This window comes from Ornithorhynchus anatinus, chromosome X1, assembly GCF_004115215.2.
Source record: "Ornithorhynchus anatinus isolate Pmale09 chromosome X1, mOrnAna1.pri.v4, whole genome shotgun sequence".
In the NCBI taxonomy this organism is placed as follows: domain Eukaryota; kingdom Metazoa; phylum Chordata; class Mammalia; order Monotremata; family Ornithorhynchidae; genus Ornithorhynchus; species Ornithorhynchus anatinus.
Genome location: NC_041749.1, coordinates 16,630,903 through 16,647,772, shown reverse-complemented (window position 1 = coordinate 16,647,772; position 16,870 = coordinate 16,630,903). Strand labels below are relative to the sequence as shown.

General features: G+C 52.0%; 1 protein-coding gene across 1 annotated transcript; it reads left to right on the top strand.

Moving 5' to 3' along the window:
* Positions 1-6,648: 6,648 nt before the first annotated feature.
* Positions 6,649-15,387, top strand: DEFB1 (defensin beta 1). Its single transcript, XM_029051583.2, has 2 exons — positions 6,649-6,974; positions 15,170-15,387. Exons 1-2 carry the CDS (start codon positions 6,914-6,916, stop codon positions 15,301-15,303), a joined length of 195 nt encoding a protein of 64 aa, XP_028907416.1. The 5' UTR covers positions 6,649-6,913; the 3' UTR covers positions 15,304-15,387.
* The last annotated feature ends 1,483 nt before the right edge of the window (positions 15,388-16,870 follow it).

The following is a 16,870-nucleotide window of genomic DNA, read 5'->3' as shown; positions in this document are numbered from 1 at the left end:
AACAATTACCATTTTTTTTAAAAAAGAAAAAAGGCTGGCTGCCCAGGGCCCCAAATTCCTGTCCGTGTGCGTGAGCAGGATCGTTCCCTGGCCGTGGCAGCCAATCCACAGCGTGGCTCAGTGGAAAGAGCCCGGGCTTGGGAGCCAGAGGTCATGGGTTCGTATCCCGGCTCTGCCACTTGTCAGCTGTGTGACTGTGGGCGAGTCACTTCAATGATAATAATAATAATAATGTTGGTATTTGTTAAGCGCTTACTAGGTGCCGAGCACTGTTCTAAGCTCTGGGGGAGATACAGGGTCATCAGGTTGTCCCACGTGGGGCTCACACACTTTTAATCCCTATTTTACAGATGAGGGAACTGAGGCACAGAGAAGTTAAGTGACTTGCCCACAGTCACACAGCTGACAAGTGGCAGAGCCGGGAGTCGAACTCATGACCTCTGACTCCGCAGCCCAGGCTCTTTCCACTGAGCCACGCTGCTTCACTTCTCTGGGCCTCAGTTCCCTCATCTGTCAAATGGGGATGAAGACTGTGAGCCTCCCGTGGGACAACCTGATGACCCTGTATCTCCCCCAGCACTTAGAACAGGGCTCTGCACATAGTAAGCGCTTAACAAATACCAACTTTATTATTATTATTATCCCGGCTCCTCCCTCCATTTCCGGCCGTGGACGGAGGTTATCTGGGTCACCGTCTGCCCGTCTGCCCGTGCCCTTGGCTTTCCCGAGCAGAGACGGCAGCCGGGATCAGTAGCGGAAGGGAACCTCCATCTGGAAGTGGCAGGGCCAGGAGCAGGTGGAGAAACAGGAGGGTCAGGGCCTCCGCTTCAACCCACCCCCATCTCCGCCCCCGCCCCGTCCCACCTCAGCCTCCACTGCCCCGTCCAGACTACCCACCTTTTCTCTCACTGCTAGGTAAGAGGGGAAAGGAGTCGGTGGATCCACGTGGCCTCCTCTCCACAGTCTGTTCTACTCCAGCAGGAGCCCTGAAAATACGACCTGCTCCCTACCTGGACATCCAGACCGGTGCTGTCCTGCTGACGCTCCCCTCCGTGTCCGGCGGAATCAAAGCAGACGGGCAGGAGAGTGTGGGTCGTGGTGGGTCTCCCCTCCTCTTTCTTCCTGTTCTCTGGGCCTCAGTTTCCTCATCTGTAAAATGGGGATTAAGACTGTGAGCCCCACGTGGAGCAGAAACCGTGTCCAACCCGATTTGCTTGTATCTACCCCGGTGCTTAGAGAACAGCGCCTGGCACACAGTAAGTGTTTTAACAAATACCACTATCATTATTATCATTAGGGGAGTCTCGCCACTAGCGCTTGTCAGTGGACAGCAAACAGGGATGGGGAACTGGATAGGCCGCAAGGGCCCGGTCCAGAGATCAGGAAAACCGAGGGAAGGCGGGGAAGTGGCGTGACAGTCCTGGGGGTCATGATCACAGCTCTCCACCAGCAATGTCCCAGGACATCCTGGATCCCCAGCGGACGCCAGACCGAAACAAAAGCGTCTGGGGAGCCCAGATGCGACTTTTGGGTTCTGGCCTCTGACTAACGAGGGTGCTGGCCTGCAGCCCACGCCCTGGCAGAGATTCCTCATGTGGGACAAAAACACAAGCGAAGGGACAGAGATTCAAGCTCGTCGAGGGGTGGGGACCCTGTCTACCAACTCTGCTATATTGTACTCTCCCATGCACTTAATACAGTGATCTGCACACGGTAAGTGCTCGCTCTGTTTTGCTCTCCCCCCCTCTCCCGGCCCCACAGCACTTATGTATATATCCGTAATTTTATTTATTTCTCTTGACGTCTGTTTCTCTGTGTTGGTGTCTGTCTCCCCACCTCTAGATGGTGAGCTGGTTGTGGGCAGGGATTGTCAATCTTTATTGCTATATTGTTCTCTCCTAAGTGCTTACTACAGTGCTCGGCACCCAATAAGGGCTTAATAAATATGATCGAATGAATGCATGAAATAGCACTGACTTGTAGAGCATGGGAGTTGACCACAATCCATTTGTCAGAGAAGTCAGGATGGCCTAACCGACTGCAGACAAATATCCCATTGCCTCCTGGGACTGTCAAATACCAGTTGTTCCCATGTAAGAAGGAAAAGTGGTCCCTTTTTTTTTTTTAAGGTATTTGTTAAGTGCCAGACACTTAACAAGTGCCAGACATAGTGCCAGACACTCTGTGCCAGACACTGTCCTAAGCACTGGGCGAGAAACCAGGTAATCAGGTTGGACGCAGTCCATGTCCCATATAGGGCTCACAGTCTCAGTCCCCATATTAAGATGAGGATTTTACAGACGAGGTAACTGAGGCACAGAGACACTACGTAATAATAATAGTGATGGTATTAGTTAAGCGCTTACTACGTGCACGCGCTGTATTAAGCACTGGGGTGGATACAAGTAAATCAGGATGGATATAGTCCTTGTCACACGTGGGGCTCACAGTCTCAGTCCCCATTTCACAGATGAAGTAGCTGAGGTCCAGAGAAGTGAAGTGACTGGCCCGAGGTCACACAGCAGACAAGTGGCGGAGCCGGGATTAGAACCCGTGACCGCCTGACTCCCAGGCCCGGGCCCTGTCCACTAGGCCGCTATTTTTCTGTAAGAGGCGAAGCTTAATTAGAAGAACTGATTTTAGAATGGAAACGACCAAATCATAACGGACTGTGGGTTTGACCTCCTTCTTGGGACCTGTATGGGACAGGTTGCTCTTTTTTTTTTTGTTTTTTTTAGTGGTACTGGTTAAGCGTTTACTATTTCTCGACTGTGAGTCCGTTGTTGGGTAGGGATTGTCTATCTGTTGCCAAATTGTACTTTCCAAACGCTTAGTACAGTGCTCTGCACACAGTAAGCGCTCTATAAATACGATTGAATGAGGCACTGGGGTAGATTCTAGCTAATTAGGTCGGGCACAGTCCCTGTCGTACATACGGGGCTCACAGGCTAAGTAGGAGTGGGTAGGATTGAATCTCCATTACCCAGTTGAAGACACTGTGGCCCGGAGAAGTGAAATGACTTGCCCAAGGTCTGTCTCCAATCTCAAAGCCGCCACAGCTGGTGAGCGAAGTTAATTCACAGACTGTCTTTAGGTTGTTCTGGCCTGTCCCTCGCTTACGTTTGGAGGCCGCAAGGAGATCCAGGATTCCGATCCTGCATCCGTTTACAAATGAAGATGCCGATCATAAGCCTGTCCTGTTCCTCCGCCATCCCTTCCCTCTAGGAAGGGGCGAGGAAAGAGGCCAGGACTATTCACTCCTCCCCGGCTCTCCTTCGTAGTCTCTGCTCCCGCAGGATGCGGCGGGACTCCTGGCTTCCTGCTCTGAGCCGCTAGCGGCTACTGTGAAACGACTGGAAACGCTCTTCTTAAGATCCTAAATCCTTAACTCGAAGATCCCAGAGTTGTTGCCCCGCCGAAAGGACAGAAGAAAACTCCCTTTTTGCAGACTCTCAGCTCTGTCGCACCTGGAGCAGGGTACATCTGGGTGTTGAGATCGCAGGAGTGGGGATAACGGAGATCCGTGAGTGTCCGCAGATACGGTTGCGGCCGCAACAGTAAGTTTACTGTAAAAGTTGCAACATTCTGTCATTCAATCACGTTACCGAGCGCTTACTGTGTGCAGAGCAATGTACTAAGCACTTGGGAGAGTACGAGATACCAATGAACAGATACAGCCGCTGCCCGCGACGCGTTTACAGTCTAGAGGGGAGAGAAAGAAAAGCAGCAATCTATTAATCGAGGATCCAGTGGTGATCACAGGACCTTCTGGTTAGTTCTCCGTCTACTGGCTTTAAAGCACGCCACCGTCACCTTGCCCCCTCCTATCCCACCTCACTTTTCTCCTTCTACGACCCAGCCCGCACTCCTCGCTCCTCTAGTGCTAACCTTCTCAATGGGCCTCCATCTCACCCGTGGCCGATTTGTACATTCCAAGCGCTTAGTACAGTACATAGTAAGCGCTCAATAAATACTATTGAATGAATGAATGAGTCTCACCTGTCTCGCCACCGACCTCTCGCCCCCGTCCTGCCTCTGGCCTGGAACAACCTCAAATCCAACAGAAAATGTCTCTCCCACACTTCAAAGCTTTATTGAAGGCCCATCTCCTCCAAGAGGCCTTCCCAGATTAAACCCCATTTTCCCTCAGCTGCCACTCCCTTCTGCGTCGCCCTGACTTGCTCCCTTTGCTCTTCCTCCCCTCCCAGCCCCAAACGCTTGTGTTCCTTTCCGTCATTTTATTTATCCCTTTGCTCGCCCCACCTCCCAACCCCCAAACACTTAAGTACCTATCTGTAATTTTATTTACTCGCGTTGATGTCCGTCTCCCCCACTCTAGCCAGTGAGCTTGTTGTGAACAGGGAATATCACTGTTTATTGTTGTATTTTACTCTCCCGAGCGCTTAGTACAGTGCTCAGCGCCCAGCAAGAGCTCAATAAATACGACCGAATGAAAGAATAGTGTGCGCCTGGGGCAATCCATCAGGGGAAATATCTCCAAAAGGGTGCATCTGACAAGAGGAAACTCCAAAACCTTAAGCAAAACCTAACAAGTTCAGGGAAGGGGAAGAGGAATACTCACCAAAACATAGTAACACCGCCAGAAAATGACAAGCTGGAGTCTCTGCAGCTTCTGAATTTGGTCACGGAGCCCCCCGGGAGTCTCCGAGAGTCGAGTCCTAGCCATCCGCTCACCCGTTTGTGAAATATACCGTGATCAGCCCCATCGCAAGTCTACAGGAGCCCGATAAACCCTCGTGAGGGACTGGATCGTTGAGAGCTGAGAATCAGTCGATCGATCAATCATATTTATTGAGCACTCACTATATTTGGAGCACCGTACTAAGCATTTGGGAGAGTACGGTGCGATAGAATTAGCAGACATGACCATGACGAGCTTACTATCCGACATCTGTTGTGTGCTAAGCAGCGTGCTAAGCACTAGAGTAGATCCAGGATAATCGGCCAGTGTCCCCATGTGGGACAGAGTCTAAGGGTGGTAGCTTCTGACTGGATGGCTACGAAAGATGGCCTCCCCCATTTCTGAGGAAACCACAGGAACAGAATATTTAACGACGTGGGCAAGCTGTTCAGCAAGTCCGGCAGACCAGGCTTACCTGTCCCTTACGGTGTCCTGAAATAGCAGCCTCTCTAAAATGGAGTCAGTCACGTCAGGCTAAAAAGCTCTGACGCTAGGAGGGTCGCGACTCTTGAAGAGACATGCACGGAGCAGAGACAAGAAGCATCTGGGCCCGGGGAAAGAGCACGGACCCGGAAGACAGAGGACCTGAGTTCTAATACCGGTTCCTCCACGTATCTGCTGCGTGACCTAGGGTAAGTCACTTCACCTCTCTGTGCCTCGGTTTCCTCATCTGTAAAAGGGGGATTAAGATGGCGAGCCTCAGGTGAAATAGGGACTGTGCTGGGAGAGGGTTTTTCACTCATTCATTCGATAGTATTTATTGAGCGCTTACTGTGTGCAGAGTACTGTACTAAGCGCTTATAATGTACAAATCGGCAACAGATAGAGACAACCCCTGCCCAACAACGGGCACACGGTCCAAACGGGGGAGGCAGACAGCAAAGCAAAACAGAACAAAACAAAACAAAATCATCAAGATAAATAGAATCGTGGAGATAGACACCTCATTAACAAAATAAATAGGGTAATGAGTAATATATACAAATATACACAGTGCTGAGGGGAGGGGAAGGGGGAAGAGCAGAGGGCGGGTTAGACTGAAGATCTAAAGGTCCCTCGTTCGACCCTGGGTTTCAGCGGGTTTCTCGTTTTACGTCTCTGCAAATCCTTTCTCCAAGGGGAGGGAAGCGATTAGAGAAGCAGCGTGGCTGCGTGGAAAGAGCCCGGGCTTGGGAGTCAGAGGTCACGGGTTCGCATCCCGGCTCCGCCACTTGTCAGCTGTGTGACTTTGGGCAAGTCACTTAACTTCTCTGAGCCGCAGTTCCTTCATCTGTGAAATGGGGATTAAGACTATGAGCCCCACGTGGGACAACCTGATTACCCCGTATCGGCCCCAGTGCTTAGAACAGTGCTTTGCTCATAGTAAGTGCTTAACAAATACCAAAATTTATTTTTTTTTCAGACTGTAATCTCGTTGTGGGCAGGGAATGTGTCTGTTTACTGCTGTATTGTACCCTCCCAAATGCTCTGCACACAGGAAGGGTTCAATAAATACAATCGAATGAGTGGTCCTGATGATCTCGTATCTATCCCAGCGCTCAGTACAATGTCTGGCACAATAATACCACAATTATTTTTATGATTACTATCACTGTTAATAACAGTGGGGCCTAGTCTAAAAATCTCAAGACTGGGCATCAGGAGACCAGGTTTCTATTGCTGGCTCCCAGCTCGTCTGCCGTGTGGCCTCGGGAAAGTCACTTAATGCATCTACCCCGGCAAATAGTAGAGCTCCTGGCAAACAGTGAGCAGCAAGCCAACACCATCCAAACGAAAAATGAAAAAAGAACTGTCCCGGAGCTGGCTGGAGCCACTCCCGACCCGCCCTGAGAGGACAGCACGGGTGCTCCGAGCTCCTGGCTGCGGAACCGAGGTTGGCAACGCCTCCGTTCGGGGCGGGAGGCGGACCCGGGCCCTCCCCATCCCCAGGCCGAGGCTCCGGCTCGGCGCCCATCGTTGCGTAGGGACTCGTGGGCGAAGGAAGATGAGCCCACTGGACTAAGACAAGGTTGGGTGAAAGAGTGCCAAGGGTTATTTATTGGAATTTCACTCTGCCGATTGCAACACCTGCATTTTACATATCAATTGCACAATCCCTCAGGGACCTATAAGAACAGGGACTCTCCATCCACCGGAGAGCCGCCGGCACAATCCCGTTCCCCGATTTACTTCTCCACTGCCGGGATTCCTGACTGCGGCCCACCTTCCGCCATGAGGACCCTCTACCTTCTGTTGGCTGTGCTCTTCTTGGTCCTCTCCCAGGGGAATGCAGGTAAGGCGGTCTGGGAAGGGCCTGTTAAGAGCGTGAACCCGTTGTGGGCAGGGATCGTCTCTATTCGTCGCTGAATCCTACTTCCCGAACGCTTAGTACGGTGCTCCGCGCACGGTAAGCGCTCAATAAATACGATTGAATGAATGAATGAAAAGAGTTGAGTGGAGGAAGGTCGGGGGTGAGCGTCTGACCAGATTTCGGAACTGGCAAAAGGGCTCTCGTTTTGTCTTATGCTGTCGAGTCCGTCCGCTCTATAAGTTTCCCGGAGGGGAAAGTGCTTCCGTTTCGAAACATTTTCCTGACTGTCCTTAGGTCCCGGGGTGAGGCTGAGGAAAGTTAGTGTGTCCAACCTGATTAACTGTCGCCCACAGCGCTTAGAACAGTGCTTGACATGAAATGAGTGCTTAACAAATACTTCGGTTAGTATGGGGATTAAGACTGTGAGCCTCACGTGGGACAACCTGATGACCCTGTATCTACCCCAGCGCTTAGAACAGTGCTCTGCACATAGTAAGCGCTTCACAAATACCGACATTATTATTATTATTATAAGCGTGGTGCTTTCAAAGGGGCAATAAGGAGGGAAAGAAACAGGAGGATGGGGGAGAGACTGAGCTCAGGAGGATCAATTTAGTCAGTCGATCGATCGGTCGAATCGACTGAGCGCTTACCGTGTGCAGGGCACCGCACTGAGCGCTTGGGCGAGCACAAACTAAAAGAGTGGGTAGACCCTCCTCTGCCAATTTAGCCGCCTCCTTCCCACGCCAACCTGGGAGGAACACTGCTTTCTGGGAATTTTAAAATTCACTTTTCAATTCACCTTTCATTCACCGCAGGCCCGGGAGACACTGACTACCGGGACGGTGCCGAGGGTGACGAGACTAGTTAGGGGCTCGGGTGCAAAGGCCCCACGCGAGCCGACGGGGAGGAAAATCCCTCCCGACCGGCCCCTTTATCCCCGTCGGTCCCCTGAGCCGCCCGGGACTCTCCTCTCTGGACCTGAGCCAGTCCCTTTGGGGTCGGGCAAGCCACGCTGGGCCTCCTCTGGCTGGCTTTAGTAGCCGGCAGCCCGACCTTCCTCCGGGCCTCAACCCGAGGGCCGGGCCTCCCTCCCTTGGAGCGACAGCAGGAAGAAGACTGAGGCGAAACCAAGCTAAATCCCTCTGGAAGGTGGGGCTGGTCCCGGCGGAGCCGGGGAGGAGCGGGTCTGGGGCAAAACTGAGACCGGAAGTGAGTGATGCGGGCGGATAAAAACACCTCCTTCTAGCAAGGGGCAGAGGGGTGGGGCTCTGACTGGCACAGGAGGCTCCCCATCTGAGTTTCCAACTGGGAAGCCGGCCCGTCTGCCCGCACGCCTCTTTAAAAGGCTTCCTCGCTTCTGTTGGGGGTTTTTTTAATGGCGTTCCTGAAGCCCTTATTATGCGCCAGGCACCGTACTGAGCGCTGGGATAGATACGAGCGCATCGGGTTGAACCCGGTCCGTGTCCCACCTGGGGCTCACTGTCTTAATCCCCATTTCCCTCATGAGCGAGCTGAGGCCCAGAGAAGTGAAGTGACTTGCTCGAGGTCGCACAGCAGGCAGGTGGCGGAGCCGGGATTAGAACCCACGACCTTCTGACTCCCAGGGCCGGGCTTTATCCCCTAATAATAATAATGATGATGGTATTTGTTAAGCGCTTACTATGTGCCAAGCACTCTTCTAAGCCCGGGGGGAGATACAAGGTAATCAGGTTGTCCCAGGTGGGGCTCACAATCTTCATCCCCATTTTACGGAGGAGGCAACTGAGGCACAGAGAAGTGAAGTGACTTGCCCAAAGTCACACTAGGCCAGGTTGCTTCTCTGTCTCTTCTCAGAGGGAACGTGCGTACATTCTGCACGGCGGAAAGGCCAGGCAGCCGCCCGTGACAGCCGGGAGGGGAGGCCGGCCGGGCTGACCGTCCGAGGTTCGGGTCAGCGGGGGACGGGCGGGTGAGTCCCGGCTGCAGATCTCCGGGCTCCCCCTTTGTTTTTGACCCCGGGGATAAGGCAGGGTGGCCTGGGACGGGCTAGAAGTGGAGGCCTCTGGCTTCTACCTGCCTTACCTCGCTGCTGGAATGTGGCAAATAACGTCCTCTCGATCGGCTCTCCCCCAGTCTCTTCTTCACTCTTTTATCCACTCGCTTCTTCCACTACGCCCCAGCTCACACTCTCCACTCCTCTTAAACCAATCCAGTCACGGGCCTTCGTTCACACGTCTCTCAGGTGCATCCATTCATTCGTTCAATCGTAGTTAGTGAGCGCTTACTATGTGCAGAGCACTGTTCTAAGCGCTTGGAATGGACAATTCGGCAACAGATAGAGACGATCCCTGCCCAGCGACGGGCCCACAGTCTTGCTCGAGTCCTTCTTCCTTCCTGGAGCTCCCTCCCCCTTCGCTTCGTCGGACAGATCGCTACCCTCCCCATCTTCAGAGCTTTTCTGAAATCGCATCTCCTCCAGGAGCCCCTCCCTGATCGAGTCCACATCTCTCTCCCTTATATTCCGCGGCTCGGTGGAAAGAGCCCGGGCTTGGGAGGCAGAGATCATGGGTTCGAATCCCGGCTCCGCTGCTCGTCAGCTGTGTGACCTTGGGCAAGTCACTTAATTTCTCTGTGCCTCAGTTACCTCATCTGGAAAAAGGGAATGAAGACTGTGAGCCTCTTATGGGACAACCTGATTACCTGTATCTACCCCAGCGCTTAGAACAGTGCTCGGCACATAGTAAGCGCTTAACAAATACCAAGATTATATTATGAACAGCCACTTCGGTACTTCTGCTCCATCTAAGTAAACCCCCTGCCTCTTATAGATCCTCACCCTCTATTATTTCCTCCTATCTGTGCCCACCTCCCCTGTTAGATTATGAACTCCTTGAACGTGGAGTGCATGATACCTAATTCTACTGTCCTCTCCCAAGGACCTGGGTTCTAATCCCAACTCCACCACGTGTCTGCTGTGTGACTTTGGGCAAGTCACTTCACTAATCTGGGCCCTCACTTCCCTCCTCTGTAAAATGGGGATTAAGACTGTGAACCCACGTGGGACATAGATTGTGTCTAACCTGTTGTTAGACCCCTATCTGTTGCCGCACTGTGCATTCCAAGTGCTTAATACAGCGCTCTGCACATAGTAAGCGCTCAGTAAATGCTAGTGAATGAATGAACGAATGACCCGATTAGCTTGCATCTACCCCGATGCTTAGTACTGTGTTCTGCACACTCAGAAGCTCAATATATACTACAGATAGATCGACCCATTAATTGATTACCTGATTCCTCTCATCCAGTCTCCTTCTCTCCACCTGCGGAGGATCTGCAATACCGGTGAGGTGCTTGGATTTTAAGCTTTTGTTATTAGAAGACAGACTTGAAAGAGGGGTGAGTTCATAGGGGCCTCCAGGGCCTGAAATGTAGACTCCATCTCCCTTTGTCAGCACCTTAACTGCCAAACGTAAATAGTAAGTCGATCCAGCCGGCCAGGTGTTCGTCGATAGTTTCATTCAGTCCTATGACTGAGCGCTTACTGCGGGCGGCAGCTGTACTACTCATAATAGTAGTATTCGTGGGGATAGTAGCATTTATTAGACTGTAAGCCCATCGAAAGGCAGGGACTGTCTCTATCTATTAATGTTGGTATTTGTTAAGCGCTTACTATGTGCCGAGCACTGTTCTAAGCGCTGGGGGAGATACAGGGCAATCGGGTTGTCCCACGTGAGGCTCACAGTCTTAATCCCCATTTAACAGATGAGGGAACTGAGGCCCTGAGAAGCGAAGTGACTTGCCCACGGTCACACAGCTGACAAGCGACAGAGCCGGGATTCGAACCCATGACCTCTTGACTCCCAAGCCCGGGCTCTTTCCCCTGAGCCACGCTGCTTCTGTTACCGATTTGTACATTCCAAGCGCTTAGTACAGTGCTCTGCACATAGTTAGCCCTCAATAAACACTATTGAATGAATTTATTGTCATAATAATATTATGATCTTTGTTAAGCACTTACTACGTACCGTTCTAAGCGCTATGCACTATGTACTGTACTAGCACTGTTCTAAGCGCCGGGGGAGATGCAAGGTAATCAGGTGGTCCCACGTGGGGCTCACGGGCCTGATCCCCATTTTACAGATGAGGTAACTGAGGCACAGAGCCGTGACCTGCCCAAAGCGACACAAGCAGACAAGTGGAGGAGCCGGGATTAGAACCCATGACCTTCTGACTCCCGGGCCTGGGCTCTACCCACATCACAGGGACTCGGGAAATACGGAATGACAAAGTGACAGATTCCCTGCCCACGTGGCGCTTAGGGAAGCAGCGTAGCCTAGCGGGTAGAGCAAAGGCCTGGCCGTCGGGCCGATCTCAGTTCTAATCCCGGCTCTGCCACTCGCCTCCTGGGTGACCTTGGCCAAGTCACTTCACTTCTCTGGGCCCCCGTTCCCTCATCTGTGAAACGCGGGGTTGAGACCGGGAGCCCCACGCGGGACAGGGACCGTGTCCAACCCGATCTGCTTGTATCCACCCCACTACGTGCCTGGCGCGTAGTGAGCACTTAACAGACACCACTGTAGTTACGATTACACTCTAACAGAGCATAAAAATTACTTACAAGTTGAGCAACCTAAATAAGAGTCCGCAGCTATTCATGTGGTCGAACCAGTTTCGTCAGGGAGTTACGTACCTCCGCAGGAGCGGAAGGCGGGTGAAAACATGGCAGTACGGTGGGGCTCTGGGGTCCCCGGGGGATGGCTGAAGTTTGGGGAGCACAGAGAGAAAAGCAGCTCCCCGGCACTGGATCAGAGCCCGCGCAGACTCTCTCGTCCCACAGCCCCGAGCTGCCTCACCGCTGAGGCTCTGCGCCCCTTCCATTCTTCCATTAATAATAATAAAAAATTTGTATTTGTGGGAAATTCATTCATTCATTCAATAGTATTTATTGAGCGCTTACTACGCGCAGAGCGCTGGACTACGCGCTTGGAGTGAACAGGTCGGCAACGGACAGAGACGGTCCCCGCCGTTTGACGGGCTCACGGTCTAATCGGAAAGCAGGGTGGCTCAGTGGAAAGAGCCCGGGCTTGGGAGTCAGAGGTCATGGGTTCGAATCCCGGCTCGGCCACTTGGCAGCTGTGTGACTCTGGGCAAGTCACTTCGCTTCTCTGGGCCTCAGTGACCTCATCTGGAAAATGGGGATGAAGACGGCGAGTCCCACGTGGGACAACCCGATTACCCTGTCTCTATCCCAGCACCTAGAACAGTGCTCTGCACATAGTAAGTGCTTAACAGATACCGCCGTGATTATTATTATTAAGCACTTACTCTATGCCAGGCACTGTATAAAGCGCTGGGGTGGCTTCAAGCAAATCCCCGGTCCCGTATGGGGCTCACAGTCTCAATCCACGTTTTCCAGATGAGGTAACCGAAGCCCAGAGAAGTGAAGTGACTTGCCCAAGGTCACACAGCAGACATGCGGTGGAGCCGGGATTAGAACCCGTGACCTTCCGACTCCCGGGTCCGTGCTCCAGCCATCACGCCGTGCTGCTTCTGTTCTCTGGGTCTCAGTTTCCTCATCTTTAAAATGGGGATAAACTATCTCTTCTCCCTCCCACTTTGACTGTGAGCCCCGTGTGGGACAGAAACTGTGTCCCAACTGATTGTACCGTATCTACTTCAGTCCCCAAAATAGTGCTCGGCCCAGAGTAAGTGCTTAACAGATTCCACATCAATTATTATCTTTATTATTACATTGCAATAATGTACACGGGGGGCAGCATGGCGTAGTGCTAGAGCGGGGCCCGGGAGTCAGAAGGTCACGGGTTCTAATCCCGGCTCCGCCGCTTGTCGGCTGTGTGACTTTGGGCAAGTCACTTCGCTTTTCTGGGCTTCGGTTCTCTCATCCGTAAAATGGGGATGATACCGTGAGCCCAACGTGGGACAGAGACGGTGCCCAACCCAATTTGCTTGTATCCATCCCAGCGCTTAGTACAGTTCTTGGCACGTAATAAGCGTGAACACGTATGGTTATTATTGTTATTATTCTTATTATTGTTGTAGAGTCCCTTCCCCTCCCCCCACCAACAGGAGTACCAGGTGGCCACAAGCTGCCTCTGCCCCTTAAAACTGTGAGAAAATTTTTTGGTTTTTTTAAATGGCATTTTTTTAAGAGCTTACTATGTTCCAGGCACTGTACTAAGCTGGGGTAGATATAAGCTGATCAGGTTGGACACAGTCCATGTCCCACATGGGGCTCACGGTCTGAATCCCCATTGAGGTAACTGAGGCACGGAGAAATGACTTTCCCAAAGCCACACAGCGGACAAGTGGCACGGCCGGAATTCGAACCCCGGTCCTCTGACTCCCAGGCTCACGCTCTATGCCACACGGCCCAGACCTGTGGTGGTTGGGACCAGGTGGTCCACCCGGGAGCGGCAAGCTACGCACAGACTCTAGTTGATCCCATCCAAGCGGGAAGGAGCTCATGTTTGTATTCTGGTCTTCCGAATTTGGAAATACAGTCCACTATTTTGTCCCTAAGAACTGCTCTCCCCCTTCCCTCTTCAGTCGCGTTCCCGCTGCGGTCCAGAAAGGACGTCGGGATCTATAATAATAATGTTGGTATTTGTGAAGCGCTTACTACGTGCAGAGCACTGTTCTAAGCGCTGGGGTAGGTAGACACAGGGGAATCAGGTCGTCCCACGTGGGGCTCCCAGTCTTAATCCCCATTTTACAGATGAGATAACTGAGGCACAGAGAAGTGAAGTGACTCGCCCACAGTCACACAGCTGACAAGTGACAGAGCTGGGATACGAACCCATGACCTCTGACTCCCAAGCCCATGCTCTTTCCACTGAGCTACACTGCTTCTCTATGCTCAGTGCTTTGCATATTGTGGGGGGCTTAATCAATAATGATAATAATAACGATGGCATTTGTTAAGCGCTGTTCTGAGCGCTGGGGGGAAACAAGGTAATCAGAGTGTCTCACACGGGGCTCACAGCCTTCATCCCCGTTTTCCCCATTTGAAGCAGCGTGGCTCAGTGGAAAGAGCCCGGGCTTGGGAGTCAGAGGTCATGGGTTCGAATGCCGGCTCTGCCATTTGTCAGCTGACTGTGGGCAAGTCACTTCACTTCTCTGGGCCTCGGCTACCTCATCTGTAAAATGGGGATTAACTGTGAGCCTCACGTGGGACAACCCGATGACCCTGTATCTCCCCCAGCGCTGAGAACAGTGCTCTGCACCTAGTAAGCGCTTAACAAATACCAACATTATTATTTTCCAGATGAGGGGACTGAGAAGTGAAGTGACTTGCCCAAAGTCACACACAGCTGACAAGTGGGGGGAGCCGGGATTCGAACCCATGACCTCTGATTCCCAAGCCCGGGCTCTTTCCACTGAGCCGTGCTCCTTTTCTTCTCATTATCATTTTCATTATAATTCATAATTATAAATAGCGAAGTCTGGGAGAGTCTAGACGGTAAGCTCCTTGTGGGCGGATAACGTGTCTACCAACTCTGCTATACTGTACTCTCCCAAGCGCTTAGTACAGTGCTCTGCGCACAGTGAGTGCGAAGCAGCGTGGCTCAGTGGAAAGAGCACAGGCTTGGGAGTCAGACATCATGGGTTCTAATCCCGGCTTCGCCACTTGTCTGCTGTGTGACTTTGGGCCAGTCACTTAACTTCTCGGTGCCTCCGTGACCTCATCTGTAAAATGGGGATGAAGACCGTGAGCCCCACGTGGGACAACCTGATCTCCTTATATCCCCTCAGTGCTTAGAACAGTGCTCTGCACATAGAGAAGCAGCATGGCTTAGTGGAAAGAGCCCGGGCTGGGGAGTCAGAGGTCATGAGTTCGAATCCCGGCTCTGCCACCTGTCAGCTGGGTGACTGTGGGCAAGTCACTTCACTTCTCTGGGCCTCAGTTACCTCCTCTGTAAAACGGGGATTAACTGTGAGCCTCACGTGGGACAACCTGATGCCCCTGTATCTCCCCCAGCGCTTAGAACAGTGCTCTGCACATAGTAAGCGCTTAACAAATGCCAACATTATTATAGTAAGCGCTCAACAGATGCCATTATTATTATTATTATAATGAATACCACTGACAGATCGACCGATTGATCCGGACGTATACCCTGTGGCTGAAAACAAAGGATCTGAAGTATTTCATTTTTTTTCCTTCCGTTTTGCAGGGTACGGTCAGAGATCAGACTCTTACCAGTGTCACAGTAAACGCGGAACGTGCTCCTTTTCAAACTGTCCGCTCTTTAGGAAGCCCTACGGCACCTGTTACAATGGGAAGGCCAAGTGCTGCCTACGTCGATGAGGGGACGTCGGCAAGCAGTCGGGACTGAGCGGATCGGAGGGGACGGATGTACTCGCCACTTGTTTTAATAAAAGTCCGATGGTTTTCGAATTTTATTTGCTCGAGGACAGCACGGAGTGGCTGTGGGGGTCGAGGAAAGGCGGGAGGGTGCGTGTGTCGGTTGGGGTAGGGGAACGTGTGTTCGGGTCGAGTACGCGTGGGTGTGTTCCAGGCACCGCTTCTAGCACCGTTTTACACGCGTACAGTGTGAAAAGATCCCGGGCCTGGGAGTAGAGGACCTGGGTTTTTCTGTCCACATGTCTGCTGTGTGACCTCGGGCAAGTCACTTCACTTCTCTGGCCTCAATTCCCTCATCTGTAAAATGCGGATTCAATACTTGTTCTCCCTCCTATTTTCGCCGTGAGGCCCATGCGGGACAGGGTCTGTATCCAACCCGGTTATCTTGTATCTACCCAAGTGCTTAGAACAGTGCCTGGCACGTAGTAAGCACTTAATAAGCTCACTGTGGTCAGGGAATAATAATAATAATAATGTTGGTGTTTGTTAAGCGCTTACTATGTGCAGAGCACTGCTCTGAGCGCTGGGGGAGATACAGGGTCATCAGGTTGTCCCACGTGAGGCTCACAGTCTTCATCCCCATTTTACAGATGAGGTCACTGAGGCCCAGAGAAGTGAAGTGACTCGCCCACAGTCACACAAGCTGCCAAGCGGCAGAGCCGGGATTCGAACCCATGACCTCTGACTCCCAAGCCCATGCTCTTTCCACTGAGCCACGCTGCTTCTCAGAGAACCTGTCTGCTTATTGTTATATTGTACGATCCCAAGCGCTTAGTACAGTGCTCTGCCCACGGTAAGCTCTCAATAAATACGCTTGAATGAAATGACCGTAGAAACAAAACAAAAAACGTACTCAGGCAAGACCACACCTAGTTATGTCCGACTCAGCGGTAACCAATCAATCAATTAATCGACGGTATTTATTGAGCCCTTCCGGGGTGCAGAACACTGTAGTAAGGATTTGGGAAAGTACAATACTGTGGAGTCTGTAAACATGATCCACTCCCCAAAAGGCATGTATTAAATGTCCATACTGTGGCCTAGTGGATAAAGCTCAGGCCCGGGACTCGGAGGACCTGGGTTCTGATCCCGGCTCCACTTGCCTGCCCCGTGACCCCGGGCGAGTCAATTAACTTGTCTGTGCCTCAGTTTCCTCATCTATAAAATGGGAATCCAATACTTGTTCTCCCTCCTACTTTCGCTGTGAGCCCCATATGGGACGGGGACTGTTTTCAACCCGATTAACTGGTATTAACAGGCTTTGACGGGTAGTAAGCACTTAAATAAAAAAAACAAAAGAGCAAACAAAAAAAGGAGCTTACAGTTAGGAGGGAGACAGCTAGTAAAATGAATTACGGGTCGATCGACCGACGGATAAACGGGGGAAACAGTAGAAGTGCCGTGGGGCTGGGGGTGGGTTTCCGGGGACCCTATTTCTGTGTTTCTCCTCCCATTCTCCCCCTAAGCAGTACACGTTTATCCCCACCCTTCCCGTCACCCCATTTTGCAG

Excerpts from the sequence above, each read along its gene's own strand:
- DEFB1 (XM_029051583.2), top strand. The coding sequence starts at position 6,914 with ATGAGGACCCTCTACCTTCTGTTGGCTGTGCTCTTCTTGGTCCTCTCC. Across the intron at positions 6,975-15,169 it reads CCTCTCCCAGGGGAATGCAG|GGTACGGTCAGAGATCAGAC; the intron begins GTAAGGCGGTCT and ends TCCGTTTTGCAG.